The 27269-nt window shown below is 40.5% G+C and overlaps 1 protein-coding gene across 1 annotated transcript in view; it reads left to right on the top strand.

Moving 5' to 3' along the window:
• Window positions 1-2703: 2703 nt before the first annotated feature.
• The window catches only part of LOC116999003 (nebulin-like), a 103785-nt gene continuing 79219 nt past the window's right edge, over window positions 2704-27269 (top strand). The window contains 43 exon segments of the mRNA XM_033065277.2: window positions 2704-2737; window positions 7884-7991; window positions 8311-8432; window positions 8546-8650; window positions 8882-8986; window positions 9085-9189; window positions 9750-9854; window positions 10869-10973; window positions 11139-11246; window positions 11636-11752; window positions 12366-12467; window positions 12550-12657; window positions 12752-12856; window positions 13223-13232; window positions 13235-13320; window positions 13532-13636; window positions 14174-14281; window positions 14775-14854; window positions 14856-15084; window positions 15544-15750; window positions 16387-16522; window positions 16627-16709; window positions 16849-17160; window positions 17539-17745; window positions 18001-18105; window positions 18699-18806; window positions 18999-19310; window positions 20058-20264; window positions 20705-20809; window positions 22528-22635; window positions 23527-23838; window positions 24022-24109; window positions 24112-24168; window positions 24171-24223; window positions 24675-24779; window positions 25122-25229; window positions 25599-25645; window positions 25647-25908; window positions 26216-26270; window positions 26273-26418; window positions 26746-26800; window positions 26803-26849; window positions 26941-27048. Coding sequence (XP_032921168.2) covers window positions 2704-2737; window positions 7884-7991; window positions 8311-8432; window positions 8546-8650; window positions 8882-8986; window positions 9085-9189; window positions 9750-9854; window positions 10869-10973; window positions 11139-11246; window positions 11636-11752; window positions 12366-12467; window positions 12550-12657; window positions 12752-12856; window positions 13223-13232; window positions 13235-13320; window positions 13532-13636; window positions 14174-14281; window positions 14775-14854; window positions 14856-15084; window positions 15544-15750; window positions 16387-16522; window positions 16627-16709; window positions 16849-17160; window positions 17539-17745; window positions 18001-18105; window positions 18699-18806; window positions 18999-19310; window positions 20058-20264; window positions 20705-20809; window positions 22528-22635; window positions 23527-23838; window positions 24022-24109; window positions 24112-24168; window positions 24171-24223; window positions 24675-24779; window positions 25122-25229; window positions 25599-25645; window positions 25647-25908; window positions 26216-26270; window positions 26273-26418; window positions 26746-26800; window positions 26803-26849; window positions 26941-27048 — 5280 coding nt within the window.

The raw sequence follows: 27269 nt of genomic DNA, 5'->3' as shown, positions 1-27269 counted from the left end.
GATTGAACTGGAATGACTGATAATGAATCACAAGTTCAATAAGGAAAGCTGGCCCTTCACTCCATTAAGGTTTGTTATTGATAATGAAGATGTCACATTTTGCATCCAATCTGCTGAGAAGCAGCACCCAGGAGGGAGGGAAAGGAGCCTGTGAGTTATTTCTGGGATGCACACACGGAGGTTCAGGGTCAGAGAGCAGCAGGTTACGCTGAGGCTGCTCTCCAGAGACTCCACCAACACGCTGTGGTAATTTCTGCACAATTTCAAAAGATGTTAAAAAGGTTAAATAAACAGAAATCAGATTAAAAGGGGAAGGACTGCCTAGTAAAGCAAAATGCAGAGTAATTAAAAATGACTTGGCCAAAGGAAGACAGGGAGGGGTCTGCAGCTCTGGGCAGACTCTAAAATACTTGGCAGTAGTGAATGAACTATGATATTTCATCTGGATATAAATATGAACTTCTGGAAAGAGTTGAGGAAAGAGATGTATCTCAAGGGCTCCTGATGATCATTTATTGAATTATGTGATCTAGCACCTGGAAAGGATCATTGTTGATACTGAATGCACCACCTTGAGGAACCAAAGTCAACTCTATTTGTGTCAGTCCAGTGATCCCCTAAGAAGTCATGTCTGTTGTCATCCCCTTGGTTCTGCTCCACACATCACGGCGTTCCTGACCTTCCAAAATACCAGGGTTGCTCCCCTGTCACTTAATCTGTTTATCAGCTCCTCTTGGACTTCCTTCACCAGGTTTGTTGGTTCCTTCCCTGCAAGCAGTCGCTTTTCACATGTTCCTGGGGCTGCGTGTTCAGCTGTGAAACATTTCAGAGGTGATAAAAATATTGACAGGTGATTTGCATCAAGGTGAAAAAGCTCTTCAGGTGTGCTTATGGGGTGAAATTAAAGACATGTTTCTACTGAAATTTAGTTTGCAGTGTGGACTCCTCAAGTTCAGAGATTCTTGAATTGGGATGGTGTTTATTCAGGCACATTACAGGAACTAAACTGCCTCCATGAATTGAAATTCAATTTTTATCAACTCTGATAATGATGTTTTTTCCATTGGAGCACTCCCTTGGGTTTGCCTGGGTTTTCCTGCCTTGCCCACCATCTCACCGAGCCCCAGCCAAGCTCTGGTGTGTTTTGGGTTCCCTGAGGAGCATGGAGGTGCCCAGCTCCCTTTCCCTGATGCTGCTGAGAACAGGTGGCCTCCCTGAGGGTCACCGGGTATATTTAGGGATGAAACTCGAGCGGGCTGGAGCCAGATTGGCTGTGTGGGCCACCCACGTCACCAGGAGCCACCAAACCCCTCGCTCTCACCCGGTGCTGCTCAGGAGGGAACACTGGAGAGCCTTTGCTCCAAAGGATATTTACTGCATGTCGCTGGTAAGAACATTTTTAATGCATGTCACTTCTTTTCCTTCCAAGAGGATCTTGAGCTCTTTCCCCATGGTGTAGATTTTTGGGAATACTTGTGCTTTGCCCATGGGAGTCAGGTTTTCTGTCTGAGTAACTCGGTGCAGACTGGAGGAGGAGGAGAAGACCTGGGATGGGGTTTGGAAGTGTGGCTGAAGGTTGTAACAGGTTGAAGGGATTGTTTTTATATGCAAACCCCACTTCTTGAGTTTGTCCATGCATCTCTGCCCACTGTTTCATGACTTGTCACTCATTATTTGAGTTATTCTTCATTTATTTTAATAGTTAACAACGCGGTTTTCCCAGTTAGTTTTTTGGCCATTTTTCTCAGCCCATTGGGACTAAAAAGGGCCAGTATTCCATGTTCCTATATTTAACCTGCATGACTTGACTTCCCTTGCCTCAGAAGGAATTGCAGTTTAGCCAGCTCAACACAACTGCCCTGTCAGTTGGCAGGATTAGCTTACACGGCAAATATCCCTGGACTCAGGAGCAGCTGTTCCAAAGCCTCATCCCCTCCCAACATTAGAAACAGGGCTGCAGAGCCCGGTGGAAAATTGTAGCTTTGCCTCACAGCAAAATCAGGGTGTTCATTAATTTGTTCAAAGGTTCTGACACTCGTCTTGCTTTTTACTTCAGCCAACTCTATGGATTTTCATCTTTTCCAGGTCTGAAGAAATAGAGAGGAAAAAGCCACAAGAGCTTAAAAATCAAACCCCAGAGCATCTCTGTAGGCTGATGCTGGGAAGACAGAAATTGCCTCATTAACCTAAGGTCACTGAAAAAAATATTTACAATATTTTTCTGCATTATGCTCTTACTTATAAATGAATATAGTAGAATATAAACCTCTCATTCAAATGGGAGCTTGAATGATATAATGAAATAGCATAGAATAGTCACAGAGAACAGAAAAAAATGCTTCAAATAATTCTTTCTAATGAAAATATGACATCATGTTTCAAGAGATCTCTTAATTTTCTCTTTTATTTATGTATTTTATTTTTATTGGATCCAGTGTTGATGTTATAAACTGGAAGGAAGTATTTGACCAAAATTGTAATTTATATTGAAACTTAATCCAATGTTTTTCCATAAAAGTCCAAGTAATGCCAGATCTCAACTTATTCAGGGTCTGACTAGTTACTAACCATGACCCCAAGTGCTTTATGAGCCAGACTTGTAGCTTCTGATGGTACCTTCAGTCATGGGCTAATACTGTTTATTCACATTTTCACCTGCTGCATGACCAGTGAGTGGGGGAGACACAGAAGCAAACCCTCAGAATGGAGGAAGAAGAATATGAGGAAGTTGTGGATGGTAAGAGGAAAATGTGAGAGTAGAAATGTTGTTTCCTGCCTTGTGACTGTGACTGAATACTTTAATCACCTTGCTGAGCAGCAGAGGTTGCTGTTTGCTGTCTGAAGATTAGGGATGATTAGATATCTATTAAATGGTCTCATCAGTAAAACAACAACAACAACAACAGTTGCTATCAGTGGAGCAAAGTCTCCTGGTTCCTGTCATAGTTTCTCAGTTTAAATAAGGACTGGAACCATCCCACACTCACAGTGCAAGGTTTTCTGATTACTCCCTGTGTAATTTTAGATGCACTGGGCCAGCTCTTTTCCCTCCTGGCTTGCCCTCTGTCACCCAATCCATGCTGGGTGGATTTGGAAGCCCCTTTCTAGCCCTGCCTCTGCAGAAATGCAGCACCTTTGTGTCACCAGGAGACCACAAACCAATTTAGCCTGAGCCTGCTGCAGAGATGAGCCAGGTTTAAGTGACAGCACAAGGGAGGAGGACTTCAAACTGACAGGGGGTAGATTTAAATTAGGTACCAGGAAGAAATCCTGCCCTGTGAAGGTGGGGAGGCTGTGGCACAAGGTTGCCCAGAGAAGCTGTGGCTGCCCCTGGATCCCTGGAAGTGTCCAAGGCCAGGCTGGAGCAGTGGGAGGTGTCCCTGCCATGGCAGGGATGGATCTTTAAGGTCCCTTCCAACTCAGGGCATTCCATGATTCCATGATTCTATATCCATGGAGGTGCACCAACAGATTAATTTGCCAGCAGCTCATTTAAACTCACAGTTAGAGGCTGAATTATTGATCTCAGGAAACTGAATTAAAAATTCCCAGGAAATGGGCAACCCATAGCTGGAACCACTGGAACAATGCCTTATCACAGAAACACGAAATTAGCAGTGTGCTCTTACTTGTTGCATTGCCAACTGCTCTGCAATTAATTTATGTGCTATGAAATACATAAAGTCTTGTAAAAAATCACTCAGTGTTTGAGGAAAAGAGTGAGAGTATAAATGTGAACATCCTACAACTCATTGCCACCACATTATTGATTTCAGGTGCAGCGAGGGCACTGCCAGCTCTATGTATTTCAAATAGTGAATGAAGTAAAGCCAAATGATTTGCCAGAGTAATTAAATGCATTTTGCACAATAGGTGTCACCACTCCTAAAGTCGATTTTAGAGACATCTTACTACCTAGCTACAATGACACCAACCCTTCATTAAATTTCATTCCCACGTTACTTGTAATTGCCTTTATGTTTCCTGTGCATTGTGTGCTCTCTGTAATGGATATTTATTTGCTTCATTGTTTATTTATTCCAGCAGGGGTTATGGTATTTTGGGCTTTTTGTTCACACAGCCCCGTTTCATCCTTTGTTTTTAATTTTCAATGACCACCTTGCTGTAACCACATCCCTTGGGCTGAGGAGGCACTGATTTAACAGCTTCCCTTGGGATATTCATGGTGAGATGCTAAATAAATGAGGAACAATAGCATCTGGTACAGTTTTAAGCCTTCCCAGAATTTTCCTAATTCCTGCATCAATCCAGGATTTTAAACCTACAAGTTCTATCACAAATTCATCTTCTGAAAGAGAAGGACACGATCATTGAGCGGTTGAGGCATTGCCAAGGATTTTAAGATGCTATTTTTTAACTTTCTCTGGAATTATGAGCCATTACTTGATGTTGTAGCTGTCTTGGGATGTGCAAAAATCCACAGTGAGTGATGCAAACATTTGCTGCTGAGTTACTTGAGGTTTTTGGAAGGCTTTGTGTAAAGTTTGTGGAAGATTTTGCAAAGGGGGTTTGTGGAAGGTTTCGCGGAAAACTTCTGGAAGGTTTTGCAGAGGATTTTGTGGAAGGTTTTGTAAACTTTGTGGGAGGTTTTGCAAAGGGTTTTGTAGAAAGTTTGTGGACAGTTATGTAGAAAGTTTGAGGAAGATTTTGTAGAAAGTTTGAGGAAGATTTTGTAGAAAGATTGAGGGCGGTTTTGTAGAAAGTTTGTGAAAGGTTTTGTAGAAAGTTTGTGGACAGTTTTGTAGACAGTTTGAAGAAGGTTTTGTAGAAAGTTTGAGGAAGGTTTTGTAGACAGTTTGAAGAGGGTTTTGTAGAAAGTTTGAGGAAGGTTTTGTGGAGGTTTGTGGAAGGTGCCGTCGAAGGTGGGTCCAGCATGGAAATTACCTCAGAATAGCCAATATGTCACAGCTTGGGAAGTACAGCTTGGTCACCTGAAGTAACTTTGAGGAAGAGCTCTCAGAAAGGGGCTTAAATTGTAACAAGGAATTTTTTCACTTCAAAGATTTTTCCGTTCCCGCAAGCTTGGCAAGCGACCCCAAGCAATTACCGCTGGGAGGAGATCTTCCAACACAAACCCCGCATTTTTCCACTTAGCCTTTGTGTCAGTGAAGCCCACCCCGCACACGGCGGGTGCTGTTCCTGCAGCAATGTTTTTTAAAGTTTTTTTCCGTGGTTTCGGAGCGGGGCAGGTGCGGCAGGCCGAGGCCTGTGCGCTCCCCTCACGCCGCCGCCATTTCCGCGCGACGGCGCCACCGCGCGGCCGCGGCCGGGAAGTGACAGACCGGCAATTAATGATAAACAAATCCCACAACATCAAATAAATCCGACAAAACCCGCACAACCCGAGGCTGTTTCCCATTGTCCTGTGGGTTATTCCCTATGAGCAAAGCCCGATCTTTCAAGGGGTTCTCCCTGAGCCTCCTTTTCTCCAGACTCCCTTTCCCAGCTCCCTCAGCCGCTCCTTTCCCAATTCTTTTTGTCCCGGCTGGAAAAGATGCTCCGTGGTGCTCACAAACAAGCCAGAACTGGTGGAAAATGCAAAGATCAAGGGGTGCAGTGAGCGTGGGACAAAGGAGCTGAAGATACAGGGAGCAGTGAGCAAAATAAATGGAATTATCGCAGGTTTTGGAAGAGCAGGATTGGGGCTGCTCGGGGAAAATCCTGTGGGAAGCAGCAAAGGCACCCAGGGTAGTTGGGTGATTTTCCCCGAGTACACAAAGTGCAAAAATCAAACAGCAGAAGGATGGAGTGGAAGAACACAGAGCTCTTGACTGCGGAAAATGACACAAAAAAAATATATACTGAAGGTGGAAGCAGGAGCAGACAACTTGGGAGAAACGTAAGGATTTAAAACATTTCAAACTCCATATCCATGGACAGCTGGATTTGGTCTTCAAGAAAGACAAGAAGGAAGATCCAGGCTGGTCAAACTCTTTGGGAAGGCTGTGGAGCAAATCTTTCGAGAAGTTATTTTTAAACACATGAAGGACGTGAAGGTCGTGTGGAGAAGTGAACATCGAGTTATCAAGAGCAATCTATGGCTGATGAACCTCATTAATTTTTATAATGAGTTCACAGCTGCTGTGGACAAGGGGAGAGCAGTGAAGGTTGCTGGGCTGTTTTTGGGACAAATCCCGTTGTGGTTTTATCCCCAAGTTTATGAGATGTGGGGGGATAATGGGCAGTAAAATGGATGAAAAATCAGCAGGCTCAGAGTTGTGATCAGCAATGAAGTTCAGCCAGCAGCCAGGAATTATTGGTGTCCTTGTAAAAACAACCCTGTGGACAACAGTCATCGGTGTCACCAAATAAAAAACAGGAAAATCCTGGGTTTTAAACTCTGATTCTTCTAATGTGGTTGCCAATGTCTTCCCTCTTGTGGGTAAAATTAGATAATAATATTTCATTAGTTATTTGGACAATTATTTGTTGGGGAATGTATGGAATAAAAATCCGATCCTTAATGTAAAATTTGAACACATATTCAAAATTACCAAATGACTCCATAAGTACCTGTGAACTAAAATCCTGTTTCTCCAGCAATGTGTTTTAAAACAGCTCCACAGAAGCTACAATTTGCTGATCTGACCTAACAATGATGTTTTTTCTCTTTTTTTTTCCCAAAGTACTACATTGAGGAGACAGTTATTGAGGAGGGTGAGCCACACGAGGTAAAGGTCCCTGTCATGCTGCATGTAGCACAGAAATGCATGTAATTAACATGAAACACTAAATTAGCAGCTTTTTGTATTCTGAGGTTGAATTTTTCATGTTAAACACACAAATATCAGTGAGCAATTGCTGCTTAATACTTTATTTTTGCGTCATGTATCAGTTCTGTTCCCTTCACTTTGTGTAATTTCACTGAAAAAAAAATTACAGATTTGCAGATTTTTCATCATGTCACTGGTAACAAATATTTGGGTCACCAAAGAGTGATTGCCATAATTTGAAATTTTTCTTCTAAAAGAGCTGTAGCCCAACTCTCTGCTGTGTTATAATCAAACATTCTTTATGGCATGGGCTCATGCAGAAACAGAAATTATTAATTGTGTAATTCTTGGTGCATTTTCAGCTCTGTCTCATTGATTCAAATAACTCTCAGAACCCTGGCCTTCATGAATTCCTTTCTAAAGGCAATTTTTTATAAAGCTAATTGATACCAAACAAAACCTGACACTTATTTGGGTGGTTTTGGAGCACGTTTTTTAATTGTGATAATTATTTTTAGATGCTTTTCATTAGAATTTTAGTATAAAACTACTGCTTGCAGCATGACTGTGTTGAAAAAGCATTTAAATTGATTGGAAATGAATGCATGTAGAGCAGAGGCAGCTGGAATCCCACTCTCCCAGACCCTCTGGAGAATAATTCCATGAGTTTGATGCAGGACCCAGCCAGAGAGCTCATTCCTTGTGGGTTTTTTTAGGGTGGGTGATGGATTGGGAGCACAGTGGTAATCCCAGTAGGAAAGTGTCCCTGATTTTCTGTTTCCATGTGGATCTGGATGAGAGCAGAGGATCCTTTTACCATCTCAGGGGTGTGAAAAACACATCATAACGAACTTTTACACCTATAAAACAAGTGATCATTGAAATTTTTTAATTTCCAAGTGGTCATTGAGACTATGAGCACAAACTACTCAGGTCCTGAGACCACCACAACCACCTATACAGCTGAGCACACCCAGCTCAGAGGGGTGAAAATCCTTATCCTAACGAACTTTTACAGCTATGAAACAAGTGATTATTGAAATTTTTAATCCCCAGGTGGTGACTGAGATCACTGAGACCATCAGCACTGACTACTCAAGCCCTGAGACTGTCACCACAACCACCACCTACACAGCTGAGCACACCCAGCCCCTGGGGAGGATGCAGCCCCTCCTGTCAGGAAAAAGACAATCCGGACTAAAGTGGACCCATCCAAGTTTTTGACACCTTACCTGGAACACAGCAATAAAATGAAGACTTGTTCAGCGAGGTAGGTTGTCTCATCTCATTTCTTGGGTAAAACTGTTTTAGAGGGGTTGTTTGATAGTTATACTGCAAATAACTGGGTTAATCATGGGGAGAATGTAATAAATTAGAGGTGATCCAAGTTAGAATGGATTTTTTCCTGTTGTGTCAGATGGAATAGACTCAGCTGAAATAAGCATAAGTGCAAATGCAGTTGAATAATTTTAGTTTATATTATTGAATATTGCCCCAAATTCCTGTCCTAACCAGATAAATATGGCAACAATTGCTAATTCTGTCAGAGCTCAGGGATATATCTTAATTTTTTATCATTATTTTCTTCCAGAACAAGTACAAAGAAAAATTAGAAAAGAAAGAGGAAAGCCATATGCTTCCACAGTTGATACCCCAGAAATCCGGAGGATCAAGAAAGTGCAGGACCAGCTCAGTGAGGTGGGTAACACTCATTTCCAGGTTCAATGAGTGTGAAAATGTCATTATTGTGTTGTTTTTTTAAAAAGAACTCAGCTTTGCTGTAGACTCATGGATTTTGTGCCCTGTTCCAGGTTAAGTACCGCATGGCTGGGGGAATTGCCAGAACCATTTGCCACGTGGATGAAAAGGCCATGGATATAGAACATGCAAAGAAAGTGTCACAGCAAGTGAGCAAGGTGAGTGACTTCTGACTTTCCCAGCACTGCTGGAGCCTGAGGTTGCTGATAAGAGCAAAGTTTTGACTCAGGGTGCTAAAGCAACATTTATGTTACGTTAGGGATAGCAGAGAAGTTGGTAAGGCAAATATAAATATAATGTTAAATATTTCCAGTTGCTCTATTCAGATGTTACTGCTGTAAACATTTTTTAAATGATGGAGTGACCAACTTGCTGATCTTTCCTTCCAGGTATTATATAAACAGAACTGGGAGGAGAATAAAGACAAGTACCTGCTTCCCCCTGATGCTCCAGAGCTTGTGAATGCAATAAAAAACACAGCAATGTTCAGCAAGGTAACAATAAATAACCACAGGTCTCAGCAGCTGAAGTGAAAGAAGCTTTCAAAGCCAGAGATGAATTAATAATGAGCATTCTGGCATTTTTCTTGTAGAAACTCTATACTGAAGACTGGGATGCAGACAAAACATTGTTTTATCCCTACAATGACAGCCCAGAGCTCAGAAGGGTGGCCCAGGCTCAGAAGACTCTGAGTGATGTGAGTATCAAAGCAGGGCTCTTGGTTGTGCTGTAACCTGGGACATGCCATGGGCTTTGATTGGATATAAAAGCTTCATCATGGAACAGAAAATAAAAGTGTGTTAAGAGGCTCTGATAGTAGTGGTATTTCATAGAAAAATATGTAGTTGATGTTAGAGTACAAAGCAGAGCATGTTAGAGGATAAATCCACTGGCATTTGATGCTGGATTAGGAAAGAATGAAATAATTTAAGTCAGTAAGAAGACCTCGAGTATCTCCCCAAATGCAGAAACTCTCAGGGTTGTCTCCAAGTCCAGTTCACTCTTGTAGGTCTGCAAATATTCTCTAAAACAGTGATAAGAAAAATCAGGAATTGGTGGGGCTGGGACTTGCTGATACTTAGATACACAGAACTCTTCAACAGGGGATTTCAGCTCTCACTGAAGATTTCAGTGAATTTTGCAGTTGTGAAGTTCCCTGGTAATACACAGATTAAAGAATTCTTTCATGAATGTGGTGGGAGCAGAGCTGAAATGCTGTGATGCTCAAATAAATGTTTATTTCCTCCACCCTTTCAGATTGTCTACAAAAAGGGGCACGATGAAAGGAAAGCAAAATTCACCTCTCTGCCAGACCCCCCTGATGTGGAACAAGCCAAGAAGGTGTCACGGCAGCTGAGTGATGTGAGTAGAACCTGCTCCCAAACCCCAAAAAAGGGACCTAAGGAAAGGGAAGGCAAAAGGAAAAACACACAGGAAGACCAACTTTTGCTGGAGAAACTGGGACCAAGTTGCATAATGTTAGAAGTAGGGTTTTAACTACATTCAGAATTTAACTATTATTTTTTTAAAAAATTATTTTATTGTGTCTTGAAAATTATCTGCATTTTAAGATTAGGAATTGCAGTGTTCATCATGGTGGAGAAACCACTAAGAAAATTGCACTGAACCCGTTTGTAAGGTGCAATAATTAATTTAGAGAAAATTTCTTTAATCTTGTCTTTTCATAGCTTAACAATTAAATTGTCATCAAAAAAATTTTATAACATGTAAAAAAAGGGGATTGTACCATAATTCTTTGAAATTAATAAAATAATAAGCTTTGTAGGTATCTCCAAAACTATAAAATATAGATTTTTTTAAAGTTTATTTTTGGCATATATGTTCTTTAGCAATGTTTAAAAAGCATTGGAGGAAGTTTTATTTTTGTGGTAAGTAATGCAACTGACTGAAAATGTGACTGAAAATGCACCTGGAATACAGTCAAAACTCAGGCAGGTGTTTTGTTGTTTGACAACTCTTTAAACTTTTGATACTTGATTCTGTGACTTGAATAAATAAAATAGAAATCACAAATACCAGGTAATTAAAGGGTTTGCTTATAATCAGTTCCACAGCAATATCAGTAAATTCTGACTTAATGGGCAGTGTCCTGATATTATGTGACCAGGAAGAAAACAGCTAAAGGATCATGTTAGAGATGATTTATTTATCCTTTTTAGTCAGGGAAGGTACTAAGAGAAAGACTTAACACTGAAATGGTTTGGCTAAATCATATTTAAGATGTTTTTAACCATAACTGCTAAAATAACTGTAAGACAGGTGTCAGCTTAAAAAACAGCTTTGAAAAATGAATGTGTCAAGTGAAAATAGAGCTGTGTCTTGGGGACTCAATGTTATTGTTTTGTTTCCTCACAGGTTATTTACCATGAGGACTACAAAAACAAAATCAAAGGCAAGTGGAGTCAAACTCCGTGCTATGACGTGGCAATCGCAAAAATGAATGCAGAAAATCTGAGCATGGTGAGTGAATCCTGCAGCAGATCTCCAACAGCTTTATCCCTGTTTGTGTTCATGTGGAAAACACTGAGGACTCCATTTGTGGCACTGCTTGTTTCCTAAATAATCTCATGTAGATGTCTAATTTATAACTGGTGATGTTGTTTTCTGTCTGTCTGTTCCTAACAGAGGAAATACCAGGAAGACTTTGAGAACATGAAAGACCAAATCTACTTCATGCAGACTGAAACTCCAGAGTATGAAGCCAACAAACGAGCTTCAGAGAACGTCAGCAAGGTGAGGGACCTGTGTGCCACCTGTTCACCTGGGAGCAGTTCTGAACTCACAAGTTTTGGTGAAATTGTTTTGGCATGAACTTCATGGTTCTTTGCCACCGTGGTAAATAACAGGGGCATTTTTCCTGGTAAGAAATTGAAGATTGTATATAGAATAGATTCATCTCATGAATGGTTGGGTGGGAAGGGACCTTAAAGATCACCCAGGGCCACCCCTGCCATGGGCAGGGACAACTTCTACTGTCCCAGAGTGCTCCAAGTCCCATCCAAACACTTCCAGGGATAGGGCAGCCACAGCTTCCCTGGGCAATCACAGGTTAGTGAGCATTTGGCTTTTAATACTGATTTTTAAAACCTCTTTTTTTTTTTTTTCCTTTTTATTCTTTCAAGTTCAAATACAGAGCAGACTATGAAAAGAAAAAAGCTATTGCAGATTACAATGTGCTCCCTGCTACAGAGAACCCATTGCTGCAGCAACTAAAAACTGCAGGAAATATTCTGAGTGACGTGAGTATTGTCAGTGTGCAGCACATCATTTTCATGTGCCAGAACCATACTCACCATTTCCACAAGGCTTCTCCTTTGGATCCTGTAGTATTTTTGGTTTTGTAGACCCGTATTTGTCATGAGGTAGCACCAGCCAGAACATGCAGGTAAAGAATTAATTCTCTACAGATGAGTGGCATGTGGATGGCTAATTAGTGGATAGTTCATTTGGATCCTTGTGGATAATGAATCACAAGAGGACAGTTCTTCCCTTACTGTTTTAAGGAATTTCACTATGATAATAACAATAATAATATGTGGTACTTTTACATATTTTGATATTATATCACTGTAATGGTCTTCTCAATTCCTCTTTTATTTGTATGAATAGATATTGAATATTTCTCAGTGTCAGAAGTTCAAAAACTATTAGCCAGACCTTTCTGTCTTCCCTTACAAACCTAAAAAATGTTATTTTAAAAGACCATTGGGAAAACAGTGCCATCTGTTTCTCAGTCCTGTGGGAAAGCTTTTCTTTGGAACTGTTTCTCTGTTTTACTCTTGTCATTTTTAACGTGATGGGGGTGGCTTGCAGTGAAATCTCTTGCATGATCTGGTATCATTTGATTTGCAGAAATTGTACAAAGAAGCCTATGAACAGTCCAAAGGAAACAGGATGAATTACTGTGAGACACCCAAGTTCCAGACTGATGCTGCTCTGAAGAACTTTAGTGATGTGGGTATTCCACTTGGGCTTTATCCTTCACTGCTGACCCTCTTCACTACTTCTGCTTCTCAACTCATGGTTATTTTGGCAGGTAAAATATAAAGATGCATATCAGAAGAATATTTTGGGGCACTACTTGGGCAGCTTTGAGGACCCACATCAGATCCACTGCATGAAGGTTGAAGCCATGAAAAGTGATGTAAGTGTGGGAATGGTTCTGTTCTCCCCATCACTCTGGCAGTTTAGACAAAGCTCAGTTGTGGCTCCTTACTGAACGTTGCTCTTGTTCCTAGAAAAATTACAAAGCAGATTATGAGGAGGAAAAGACCAAGTGCTACTTCCCTCAGACCATAACTCAAGAGTATGAAGCAATCAAGAAGTTGGAGCAATGTAAAGATGTGAGTACAGGACAGCAGTTGTTCACCACAGAAAAATTAACTGAGTGATCCCTGCTAACATCAATGATCAGTTTGGCCTCACCTTATGTGACTTTAAAAAAAAAATCTTCATCTCTATTTTAGGGCCTTTTGTGACATCTAGTGATCAAAAACAGATATAGCACAATCCTTTTTATAACAAACCCATAAAATGAGAGCAATAGTACCAAAATGAAGAATGAACCTCAAGCATTCACCTGCATAAATCAATATTTTTAAAAATAAATACTTTAAAACTATTAATTTATTAATAATTGTATTTATTTTATCAAACTTGAAAAATACTTCATATGTATTTTCTACAAATATTTTTTTATCTTCTTTCAGTACACCTACAAAAACATCCTGATCAAACCAAATTCACTTCAGTGACCGACTCTCCAGTACAAAAGCAAGCAGAGATCAACAGCAAACAACTGAGTGATGTGAGTAAACTTTGGAAACACTCTGACATTCCCAATTTCTGCCCTGTGCCCACCTTCACTTCATCCTCCTGAAATAATTGTGTGGGTGGCTGTGTGTACTCACAATTTTATTCCAGCAGAACATCACTGGAAATCAGATTTTTAAAAATAATTTTCCGATTCACAGTCTGTAATTGGGCTGCTAAATATCTTCCTTTCTTTTTCTTTGCAGATATTGTATAAATCCAAAGGGGAAGAAATTATTCACAAGTACCACCTCCCTCCTGACGTGCCCCAGTTCATCCAGGCTAGAGTTAATGCCTACAACATCAGTGATGTGAGTATATTTTGAATTTCAACACTATGAACTCTCCACTGATGGTATCAGTTTCATTGTCTTTGTGATGTTAATTTTTTGGGTGGCATTATCAGCCTTCCAGGAATGAGATAAAGACTGAAATCTCCCTGCATAGCCTTGGAATTTTAATAGTCTGGTCAGACTGATAAAAAAAAAAAACCAGCCAGGCTGCTTTCTCCAGTCCTTTAGAGCAAAGCCTGAGTTTGAAGCTAATATGAAAAAATTCTGCAAGTTCAGTCAAATGGAAAAGGGTTTTGCATAAGAAAGGGCAGAAATGCCACTGATAAGAGTGCAAAAAATGCTTGTGGACTTCATTACTATCTTTGTAGTAGATTTATTTATTGTAATAGAACTGTAGTGTGTGTACAGGCCAACATTTTTTCCTTGAGATTACATGGGCTAAACTGGGTATTTTAAATCCTGTAATAAAATCTCCTGTAATAAAAACATGGGCTTAAACTCTTTATTAGAATTGCTATTCCTGACACTGCAACTCTTCTCTTTTTCCCCTCCAAGGCTAACTACAAAGCAGACTGGAAGAAAACCCTTTCCAAAGGCTATGATCTGAAACCAGATGCCATTCCAATTATTGCTGCTAAAGCTTCTCGGAATATTGCAAGTGATGTAAGTAGGATTTACATGCAGTGGATGTAAACACTCTGCATTTCATTTTTATTATTAACTCCTGCATTTCATTATTTATTATGTACTGGAGACTGTTCTTCTGCTTCAGTAAAAGGTTACAAGTGCTCTTCATTCCTCTCTTACACATCCCCAATTGAATATTGGGATATTGAATTGAATTTATTGAATTTATTGTTATTATAGTCTTAATTAAAAGCTGAATGTCCCTGGGAGCTGCAAGCCTCAATGACAATGGTGAGGGAGAGCTTTGTAGCTGCAGGTGTGGGTTGAGATATGTACCAGGTGTCAAGACAAGCTGGAAAATCCAATAATCTTCTTTTTTTGACCTAAATAATCCTGTGCTGTCATAAAAACCACTTACGAGGTTATAGAATGACTGCAGCATTAATACTTTGAAACTCAGTGTTTTAAACCCATCCAAAGTGTGTTTTCTCTTCCCAAGTGGGTAAAGCTGCTTTTCCTTTGTCTCTAGGTCAAGTACAAGGAATCCTACGAGAAAGAAAAAGGCAAACAGGTCGGGTTCCGGAGCCTGCAGGATGATCCCAAACTGTCACTACATGAACGTGGCCAAAATCCAATCGGATCGGGAATACAAGAAGGATTATGAAGTCACCAAGACCAAATATCACACTCCCCTGGATATGTTCAGTGTGACAGCTGCCAAGAAAGCCCAGGAAGTGGTGACCAACACTGGCTATAAGCAGCCAATTCACAATTACACCCTCCTGCCTGATTCTGTGAACCTGGAGCTGTCCAGAAACGTGATGCAGCTTCAGAGTGATGTATGTCATCCATAATCACTCCATTTTCTCATCATGGCTGTGTGACATGATTAACCTTTTAAGGCTAAAAAATTAATTCATATAGTCCAATATATATTATATATTGGGATGTAACTGACTGTCTGGAACCATTTATTTTCCAAACATTATCAGAATTATGTGTAGCTGTTAACTTCTAGGAAATGTATCTAGCAAGTAACAACTTTTTTATTATCTCCATATTTGCATATTCCCAGCAAGTGAGCATGTTTTACTAATTGATGTATTTTTGTAGTCAGATTTTAATTACTGTTAATTTACTTCTCCTAAACACTGACTCTATCATACTTAAATTTTAATTAAATATAATCACCCCTCAAAAATGAATGACCAGGGGAAGTTCTAAGGCTTTTCCTGTTTTATGTGTGTATACACTAATTTGTCTTGCCTCACTGTGTTTTCCTTGTTTATTTTGAAAAGAATCTGTACAAATCTGACTTCAATAACTGGCTGAGAGGAGTTGGCTGGGTCCCAATTCAGTCACTGGATGTAGAAAAGGCCAAGAAAGCCTCAGAGATTCTCAGTGAGAAGAAATACCGCCAGCATCCCGACCAGCTCAAGTTCTCCATCCCCATGGATGCCATGGAGCAAGTGCTGGCAAAGCAAAATGCCAAGACCATGAACAAGGTGGGAAATTGTTGGATTGACCCAAAGTTGGGGTCTTTGCCTTGCAAAGTTGTGGAGCAAGGTGCATTCTCACTGGAATTATTAAAATTTCCAGTGGGTGTGGCAATTTCTTGGTTGAGACTGGACAGTGAGAGATCATGGTGAGCCTCTGCTCTTAATTAAGGAAGTTTCATTTTCTGTTTCTAAAGATTAAGGATTTATTCTCCAGATCTATAGTGTTTTGATATTCCTTTTTCTGGAGGATGTATTCACAATAAGAGAACTGCAGAAAACCTGGAATTCTGTCAGTTTTTCCTGGAAAGTGGAGTTCTTTACACTTGTCTCTACTATCCATGACACCCTGATCCTTATTCCTTGTTTTCCATGAAAGGAATGTCTGTAAAGATAAATTCTACTTCTCATTAATGCAGGGAAGAACACAGATTGGAAATTTCCAGCTTCAATATTTATTAATTATCAAAACATACTTTGCAAATATCTCATAATACTAAAGAAGGAGGAAGATAACGTTGTCCCTCAGCAGCTCTGAGGAATATTTCTAGGAAATATATTTGTTGCAAATGAGCAGAACAAAAGCAAACTCTTATTTTATGAGTTCAGTACCTTTTCATGCTAAAAATTCCTTTGTAATTGCAGAGGCTGTACACAGATAAATGGAACAAAGAGAAGACCAGCATCCATGTGATGCCAGACACCCCAGAAATTCTGCAGTGCAAAGTGAACCAGATGACAATGAGTGATGTGAGTGCTCGTGGTGGGCGTTCAGTGCCTCGTTGCCATTTTATTGTTTGAAAATACCTGACTTCAGAGTTCTGCCTTCATCACACCTGTTCTCTTTCACATCTGGTCTTAGAAACTTACAAAGCTGGATGGGAGAGGAAAAGAAGAAGGGTTATGACCTGCAGCCAGATGCAATTCCAATAAAAGCAGCCAAAAGCTCCAGGGACATCGCGAGCGACGTGAGTCTGGCTGCGTGATACCATTCTGTGGCTTTATTTCAATTAAATAAACCTGAGATCTTCTGATCTGCTTTTTCAGTGATAAAACAGAGCTTTTTAAACTGAGGTTTCTGCTGTTCTTTCTCTTTCCTGCTCTCAGTATAAATACAAGCTGGCCTATGAGAAAGCCAAAGGGAAGCACATCGGCTTCCGCAGCCTGGAGGACGACCCCAAGCTGGTGCACTTCATGCAAGTGGCCAAGATGCAATCTGACAGGGAGTACAAAAAGGGTTATGAGAAGGCCAAGACTAATTTCCACACTCCAGTTGACATGGTCAGCGTGGTGGCAGCCAAGAAAGCTCAGGAAGTGGCTACAAATGCAAATTACAAGAACTTAATCCACACCTACAACGTCCTGCCCGATGCTATGAGCATTGAATTGGCCAAAAACATGATGCAGTTACAAAGTGATGTAAGTAAGAGGTGCTTCAGCCTCTGCACTGTGAATACAAAGGTGCTTAGTTTATGAAAAAACACTGTAAGATAAATAATATTATTTTCTTAGTGAAATTAGGTCAGGTGTCTACAAAAGTGTAGTAAATTATACAAGTTTTTCAACAATTGCAGTTGTTCATTTTTCCTAGACTCTGAAATATTAAATTAATGAATTTGAGCTTAGAAATTAGCAACTTTATGAATTTTCTCCTTATGTGTCCCTTCAGAAGCAATAATTATGTGCAGACCAAGACAGAAAAATCTTCACTTTCCCTTAATACATTTTATCTTGTACTTCCAAATTTATAAACGATTTTATGCTTCATACTGATTTTTATCTACTTCCTGCCTGCAGAATCAATACAAAGCAGAGTATGATGAAACGATGAAGGGTGTTGGATGGATCCCACTGGGCTCCTTGGAAGCTGAGAAGAACAAAAAGGCCATGGAAATTGTGAGTGAGAAGAAATACCGCCAGCACCCAGACAAGTTGAAGTACTCTGTTCCTATGGATTCCATGAACATGGTCTTGGCTTTAAATAATGCCAAAATCATGGATGAGGTAAGAAAGTGCTCAGCAGAATTCATTTAAGCTTGCAGAAGTGGGCAACAATCTACATCTGATTAACAATTGTGTTGCAGAGCTTTAGAAAACATGATTTTATTTGGTAGCTAATGAATGTACTTCAAATAAATGGTAAATATTCCTCCCATGGTAGTACACATCACAGTTTGGATTTCAAGTGAAAATAGTATTTTAAATTGTTTTATTTAATAATAACAGATGCTGAGGTCTTTGTTTTTTTAATCCTTCCAGCACAAGTACAAAGAAGCCTGGGAAGAAGACAAAAAGAAAATTCACATCACCCCAGATATTCCACAGATTGTTTTAGCAAAAGTAAATGCGTTCAATTTAAGTGATGTGAGTATTGCTTGAAACACTGTGACCTTGCTCTTAGTTTTTGGTTAGGAATAGTGAGATGAGAGCATGCAAAATCTCACCTTGCTAATCTGTAGAAATTTCACAAAACCTCTTAATTTTCCTTTTCTCTGCTTCCTTCCCCAAAATTAGATACCCAGAATTGCCAAGAAAAAGCCATGTTTATAGTCAGGTTGTGAAGTGTTCATGCAGACCATTAATATATAACAGCTGCTGACAAAATACAGCAGACTTTGAGTAGTTCATGTTTGTTACTGTATTTATTATTTTATTTTTGATTTTTTTTATTTCCCCATGCACAAGGTTTTGTAGAGTTCAAAATGTAGGTAGCACTTGTCTTTTTGGTAGAAGATTACATTATAGACAGGTTTTGGTAACCAGTTGTTAAATTTGCATGTGTTAAATAAAGTATTGCTTGTAATTATGCACATCTACAATGTGGGCAGAGATTTTTTATCTCTTTTTATTTTTTAAGATGACATCCCTACAGGTGTAACTTGTCAACAATATTTGTGCATGTGGAAAACACAAAGTTTTGCTTTTTTACAAGATGTTTCTTTTTCTTCCTTTTGCAGAAAATGTACAGATCTTCATTTGAAGAAACCAGGAAGAAAGGATATGATCTCAGGGCTGATGCTATTCCTGTCAAAGCTGCCAAAGCTTCCAGGGATATTGCCAGTGATGTAAGTTCTTGGGAGAAAAAATGGGCAGGGACAGCTTCCACTATCCCAGGGTGCTCCAGCCTGGCCTTGGACACTTCCAGGGATCCAGGGGCAGCCACAGCTTCTCTGGGCAACCTGAACTCTCAGAGGGAAGAATTTTCTCCTTAATTTCAAATGAAATGAGTTAAAATCTCTGTTTCTGCTCTCCCCCAGTATAAATACAAATTAGGGTACGAACAAGACAAGGGGAAACTCGTCGGCTTCCGCAGCCTCCAGGACGACCCCAAACTCGTGCACTGCATGCAAGTGGCCAAGATGCAGTCAGACAGGGAGTACAAGAAAGCCTATGAGAGCAGCAAGACTCACTACCAGACACCTTCTGATGCCCTCAGCGTGGTGGCAGCCAAGGAGGCCCAGGACCGTGTCACCAACACCAACTACAAACGCCTGATCCACCAGTACATGCTCCTGCCAGATGCCATGAGCTTGGAGCTCTACAGGAACATGAATCAGATCCAAAGTGATGTAAGTTTTTGGGTTGGTTTTGCATTAAAAGCAGCCTTGGAGGGAGGATACACTCAGAAGTTTTTCCATGAGAATTTTCTGTGTAAATTGATGAGACTGATTGGAGGCTGATTTAGTAATTGACAGCCTGAGAAACCAATTAAAGGAGCTGGTTTGCTCCATAAATCACATCAGGCTTTGAAAATAGGAGCAGTTTCACAATTTTGCAGATTTCCCATGAAACTAAAAACACAAAGAAAACTTTATATTTTTCTCTTAAAAAAATCCCCATTCCCAAACAAACAACAAAAAAACCTCCTCTTCCTAAAGTAAACTGAAACAATTATTTAAGTAAAAGACTGACTGAAGTGTCTCTGTATGTTACTGTCAAAAAAGTGTGGGAAGTAAAAGAGAGAACAGTCTAAAAATCTTATCCTAAATTTCTCATTTCCTCTGTATTGTTAATAAGGTTTTTCTTTATACCTTTTTAAGTTTTAAACCTGCCTTATTTTTACTCCTAATCCTTTCTCACAACAGAAATGAAGTATATTAACATTAAAAAACGTAAACTAAACCAAAACATTTTTCTTTTTGTGACTTTTGTTTTTACATCGTGGTTGCAGTTTGGAAAGAACAGGATTATTTTTTATGAGCTGTCTTCTTTGTGAATTTTGTTTTTCCACCGTGTCTGCATTTTGCAAAGAGCTAGTTTATTCTGTATGAACTGTTTGTACATTGTAAACTTTACTTTTGTGTCCTGTTTGGCAGAACGAGTACAAGCAGGATTACAAGGAGTGGTTCAGGGGCATTGGTTGGAGTCCCATCGGTTCTCTGGATGTGGAGAAGTCCAAGAAAGCCACGGAGATCGCGAGCGATCGGAAGTACCGGCAGCACCCCAGCTTGTTCCCCTTCACCAAACAGAACGATGCCATGGACCTGGTCCTTGCAAAGCAGAATGCAAATATCATGAACAAAGTGAGTACTTGGGGGAAAAGCCAGGCAGGCATTAACATATCACACATTCCAATAGCCACTCTGTAAATCTCTGTCACACCTTTACGTGGCAGTGTTCCCCTAGGAAAAACAACTATCACATTATCCTCTTTTTCATTTTATTTTCCTCAATGAAACAGTTCTTGATAAACAGTTTTGGTTAAAGAAATCATTTTTCTTCAACCTTTATTCATCCCATTCTTATATAAAAATGACTGGTCCTGAAAATCTTGATAATTTGGTTTCATTAAAAGCAAGACCAGACCATAATTCAGCTGATTCTGGATTAGATCATTGCATAGTAAAATAAATCTGAGTCAGCACCTTTACCTTCTTACTCATCCATATCCAAATGGAAAGATGAAAACCCTGGAAGAACCATCTTTTATATTAACACATCTGATGTAACTTTTTGTCCACAGCATGCTTATACCCAAGCCTGGGAGAAGGATAAAACTCAGGTCCATGTGATGCCAGACACACCAGATATTCTACAGGCCAAACAGAACAAGGCAAACTACAGTCAGGTAGTGTTTTGATGCATTCTATCCATATTTTAAATTACAGTAATTTCACGATTATAAGCCGCACTGATTATAAGCCGCACTTCTGGGTTTCAGCAACTTTTTGGTTTTTGTCCATACATAAGCCGCACCTGATTATAAGCCGCATGTTACAATACAGAGTGTGATAAAAGGTATCTGTTCTATCACCATCTGTTGAGGGTGGGGACAGTGATCCTTATCTCAATGGCAGATAATTTGCTAATGGGCCATCCATTGAAACCAGGCAAGGCATTGTTCTTTATCTTTTCACACCCCATCCTTCCTCCAGCCAGTCATTGTCTGCTAATGGCCCATTGAGTCCCACTGCGTGACTGATAAAATTACTGCATCCCGCTGGAAGTTGCCCCAGCCAGGGGGAAGAGCCCAACATTTCTTACCAAGATAAAAACAGAGGTTTTGGGACACTAAGGGAGCCCCTTTCTCCACTGGACTCCAGAGGAAAACCGGATTTCTCCACATCACCACTGGACCTCCAGAGGGAAACTGCACCTTCTACAGGAGCACTGCTCCAACTGAGCCACATCTGTCACTGCAAGGGGACTGCAATCACCATTTAATGGGACTGCTACCAACACCCTGCCTGACGGTGTCAGGTTGTACTCTGACTTTGTCAGGGTTTGGAGTTTGTTTCTTTGCAGTACTGTATTTCTATTTTAATTTCCCTAGAAAAGAACTGTTATTCCTAATTCCCATATTTTTGCCTGAAAGCCCCTTGATTTCAAAATTATAATAATTTGGAGAGAGGGGGTTTGCATTCTCCATTTCAAAGAGAAACTCCTGCCTTTCTCAGCAGACACCTGTCCTCCAAACTAAAACAGCAACTTTTCGTTCTTTGTCCATAGATAAGCCGCACCTGATTATAAGCCGCACTTTGGGTTCGGACCAAAATTTTAGTCAAAATGGTGCGGCTTATAATCGTGAAATTACTGTAATATCTATCTACTAGAGATTTAGAGCACAGGCAAGAATTTAATTTTCATTTTCAGAGTAAAATAAGTACCAGATTGGCAAACTAACAGATTAAATTGCATTATATGTATGGAAAATAAGTCCTGTTTTTGAAATCTGAAAGTGTATAGACCATACTCTATGCTTAGCATAGAATTCAGTAATATTAAAAATTTCTTACATAAAATTACAAGTTAATGTGTGTATTTTTAAGCTAACCCATTGGAAAAAGTAGATGCAGTGATTCCAGTTTTCTCTCAGCTTTCAGATAGGAAAAAGTGACAGTTGTGCCAGCAGAAAACACTCAGCATTTGCTTTGCATCCTTGCTCAGAGGCAAATATTTACTAAGAATGCCTGTACTTAAAGTCAACTGTGCACAAACTGACTTGTCTGTTAAATGGTTTCATGAAAACCTTTTTAAAATTTTGTTAAGTCAATCAAAAGTGTTCAGTTATCTCAGTTGTATGTATTTCAAATTCTCCAGATATGTTTCAAATCAAGAAAAGCTATAATAGGAAGCTGCTAAGTAGTGAAAAAATATTTAGTCCCTCTCCTAAGCCTTGGAAGACCAGCATTCCTTGTTTATCACTTTCCTATTTCTCAGTTCCCATTCTAGCAGCCCTTCTCTCATAACTGAAGCCTGTGGGTGACCAGAGTTTGGCTCATTAGTGTATTAAATAGCAGGTGACATCTGTATTACTGATTTTAATTAATATTGTTTTCATTTTAGAAACTCTACAAGCTTGGCTGGGAGGAAATGATAAAGAAAGGCTATGATCTCACACCTGAAGCCATGTCAGTGAAAGCTGCCAAAGCTTCAAGGGACATTGCAAGTGATGTAAGCAGCATTTTGAACTCAATGTGACACTCATTGATATGTTTTTTTAAACCACAGAGTCACAGTAAATTGAATTACACTCTCTGCTAAGTGTGGCTCAGTCCAACCAAAACTGCACAAAATCTTTCCTGAGCTGTTTTTGTCCACTTTAGCAAGAGTTTCTCTGACATATTAACAAGTCCAAAGTTTGGTCCATTCATGACATGGCTGGTCATAAAAAGGGAGGAGTTTTCTACTCTTTTGACTGCTTCATTTTCAGAGCAGCAAATTTGGTCCAATTAGCTGAGCCCAGTGCCTGTCCAGAGAAATCCTCATTACAGCTCTGAAACAGATGTGGTGACACTTGGACTGCTGTTACCGTAACTTGGTACAAATGCAACTCCTGCATCTGTGGAAGAGATTTCAGTAATACTTAGGAAATGTCTCCTGTGCTAAAGTTTATTTTATTTCATAATTTTTCATTGTGATGATTTGTTATCAAAATATTTCAGTTTTGGAGAGTTCTGAACAGAGTGTGTGAATCAATGGCTCAGGAGACCATTCCATTGCCATGTTCTCTTCTTTCCCAGGGAGAGCATTCACTGACACCAAGTCATGCATATCAGTCAAGGGGCTGCTAAAACTTCACATGAGATGCCATAACAAGTTTCTTATTTATAAATCATAGAATCACAAAATGGTTTGGGTGGGAAGGGGCAGTAAGGATTATTCAGTTCAACCCCTCCTGTGGGCAGTCACACTCCACTACCCCAGCTTGCTCTAAACCCCATCCAACCTGGCCTTGGACACTTCCAGGGGTAATTCCATGAGAAGCATGAAGATGAGGGAATATATTGGTATTTTGCTTGCATGTTTGTCACTGATTTGAGTGTTGCCACTTTGTCCCTGCAGTTCAAGTACAAAGAAGGGTACCGCAAGCAGCAGGGACATCACATCGGATTCCGCAGCTTGCAGGATGACCCCAAGATGTTGTGGTCCATGCAAGTAGCTAAAATGCAGAGTGAGAGGGAGTACAAGAAGGACTTTGAAAAGTGGAAGACCAAGTTCAATATGCCTGTGGATATGCTGGGCTTCCTTCTGGCTAAGAAATGTCAGGAGCTGGTCAGTGACGTGGACTACAAACACATTCTGCACCGCTGGACCTGCCTGCCAGACCAGGTCGATGTCACCGAGGCAAAGAGGGTCAACGAGCTGCAGAGTGATGTAAGCTACCCCTGGGTTTAATCCACTTGTTCCCATGTCAAATAATTGGGAAGTATCTTTGATGACTCACTTTTGAAATCAGTATAGATCAGAGTGGAGCTAAACTGCCAGTTTGACTTTTCATAGGTTTAATCAATGAACAGTGAAATAACCTGCTATGGTTTTGATTTTTATCCTGAACAGAACGTGTATAAGTCAGATCTGCAGTGGCTCAGAGGCATTGGATGGAGTCCTTTGGGATCTCTGGAAGCTGAAAAGAACAAGAAAGCTTCTGAATACTGAATGAGAAGAAGTACAGACAACACCCAGACACTATTAAGTTCACAAGTATCCCGATGCCATGGATGTTGTGTTGGCAAAATCTAATGCCAAAAATAGGAGTGATGTAAGTTCTCTCTGGAGACAGAACGTGGGATTCAATGAATGAAAAATTACTATACATTTTTAAAAAGGATCTCTGATTCAGAACATGCACTTAAAATATGCAGATAGCAGTGTTTATAGTAAGGGCCTCACAGCTCTTTATGTCTTGTTCAGGAGATGAAGATCTTGAGCACTGATAATTTGCTTAGTGTAACTCCAAATAAGACCTTTAGTAACCAGTATGTAAATATATTGTTTTAATGCTGTTTCCATGACATTACATAGATGCAAAGGAGAAAAAAGGTATTTCTGTAAGAAGTCATTGTATTATTTGATTTTACTCTCTTGCTTGTTTACATTCCTAATTCTTGCTTAGTATGTCTTTGCTTTGCTAATGCAGAGTAAAGGTAACTGAAATTACTGCTGTGCAGGTGAATCTTGCATCAGAGCAGGTTTTTGTTTGTGTCTCTCAGATACTCTACAAGGAAGCTTGGAACAAGGACAAGACTAAGGTTCACATCATGCCTGATACACCTGAAATTTTGCTGGCTAAATCAAACTTGGTTAACACAAGTGATGTAAGTTTGCATTTGAAACTGGGTATAGAGAATCACAGGGTAGCATTACCTCTACAGAAAGCTCTGGCAATAATTCAGATTAATATATTTGCTAAAAGAAAATTTGATCTTCAATGAAATAATCAGAAAATATCTAAATTGTAATTTTAAAATATTTTATATCCAAAGTTACAAAATACATGGAGTATAATGAGTATGGAGTATGGTATGGAGTTTAATTTAATTAATTAAACTGTGTTTGGAAACCCATGCTTTCTTTCAATAGTCAGAGGTGGAAGGTTGTAGCATTGAAAAACTCTCTAGAATTTTATCTGCATAATCCTTTGAATCCTTCACCAACAGAAACGTTACAAGGTGGGATTTGAAGAGCTGAAGAAGAAAGGTTATGACCTCCCTCCTGATGCCATCCCCCTGCAGGCAGCCAAGGCATCCCGAGACATAGCCAGCGAGGTGGGTCTGGCAGAGGGAAAATCAGAGTGGGCAACAGAGGGGGCACAAAACCTTGGGTAAAAATGGTTTATATTTAATAGGAGGAGATATGTAAAATTTTAATACTGTTGTTTGTTCCACCTCAAAGGTTGTGTCACTCTTAATGGTGCAAAATTAATTAATTAGATACAATAATTAAAGATCATAGTATATAGCTATGAGAAATCCTGTATGATCTCCTGGACGTTATAAAAATGCTAAAAATTTGGGAAAAAACACAAACAAATTAAAATACGCTAGATTCAAAATGGTTAATTACTGTATTAACAACAGAGAAACTGAAATGGCAGCTTGGAAAGAAGTGTAATTGTTGCTTCTGTGTTCAATTAGTACAAATACAAAACTGCATACAGAAAACAGCTGGGCACCACATTGGGCCAGGAACATCGAGGACGACCCCAAGATGATGTGGTCCATGCATGTGGCCAAGATCCAGAGTGACAGAGAGTACAAGAAGGACTTTGAGAAATCCAAGACAAGGTTCAGCAGCCCTGTGGACATGCTGGGGGTGGTGCTGGCCAAGAAATGCCAGGAGCTGGTCAGTGATGCCGATTACCGGCACCCTCTGCACCGCTGGACCTGCCTGCCTGACCAGAGTGACGTTGTCCATGCCAAGACAGTGTATGACCTACAGAGTGATGTGAGTTGTTCTCTACTGGCTTTGTGAGAACCTTGGCTTGTCTGCCCTGTGTTCTATTCTAGTTTAGAAGGAGGGGTCTGTGTGGCAGAGAAGGGGCAAAGGAGTCAAATTTTTTATGTAGAACCAGCAAACAAACACTAAGGCAGGTAGAATGGTATGGAGAGCTTAGGAGATGGATACAAACACTGAATGGGTGGCTGGGGTTGATCCAGTGGAACATGTGCATTCAGAAACACCATTGGTAGGAGATGAGATTGCTTGGAGTGAGGAGGTTGCTGAGCTGTTTGTGTCTTTCCTGTCCTTGCAGAACGTGTACAAGTCTGACCTGCAGTGGCTGAGGGGCATTGGCTGGTCCCCAATTGGGTCCTGGATGTTGAGAAGAACAAGAGGGCGAGCGAGATCCTGAGTGACAAGAAGTACCGGCAGCACCCAGACACCATCAAATTCACGAGCCTTCCTGACTCCATGCCCATGATGCTGGCAAAGCACAACTCCAAAATCATGGACCAAGTGAGATTTCCTTGTGTTTGCATCCTGAAGGAACAGATGTCTTCCTATGTCAAGATATGGTGCTTCCATGGCCCAGTTATGCATGGGGAATATTGGGTCCTCTTGCATCAGGGTTTGGGATCAAACAATCTTTTGTGTGGTTGGAGCAGTAATGGAGTGCAATGTGGAAAAGAAAAGGGTGAAGCATTAGCAAGTTTTGGGAAAAGGGCAGAAATTTCTGGGTTAGTGCAAAGTAGAGCCCCTTGCTTTGGTCATGGGTCTGATTTGCTCATTGAGTTGTTTCCCTGAGCTGTATGATCTCACCTCCCTGTGTGCTCTCGTTTCCAGCGCTCGTACATCTCAGCCTGGGAGAAGGACAAAACCAGCATTCACATCATGCCAGACACCCTGGGATCCTTCAGGCCCAGCAGAACAAAGTGAACTTCAGCGAGGTGGGTACTTGGTGAGGGTGCAGTGTCCATCCCTGGCACTGCTGTGTCCTGGCAGCAGCCATGCCTGAGGCCCTGGTGGTGTTTGTTTCAGAAACTGTACAAGCAGGCGATGGAGGAGGAGAAGAAGAAGGGCTACGACATGCGGGCAGATGCCATTCCCATCAAGTCTGCCAAAGCTTCCCGGGACATCGCCAGTGATGTGAGTGCACTCAGCCCTCGTGGCACACACTGTCACACAGGTGCCACGTGTGGCAGCTGATCCCAGGGTTTGCAGCTGATACAAATGTAGGCAACAAATCATTACCTCTCACTGCCATTCAGTTGTCCAGCAAGTTTTTTGTTCTACACTGCCCACCTGTAGCTGTCCCTGCAGTTGTGGGTGTGCATTATTGCAAGGGAAGGCCTAGGTGATGTGGAGGA

Source organism: Catharus ustulatus, chromosome 7 (assembly GCF_009819885.2).
Source record: "Catharus ustulatus isolate bCatUst1 chromosome 7, bCatUst1.pri.v2, whole genome shotgun sequence".
NCBI lineage: Eukaryota > Metazoa > Chordata > Aves > Passeriformes > Turdidae > Catharus > Catharus ustulatus.
This window is presented reverse-complemented; position numbering and strand designations above follow the sequence as displayed.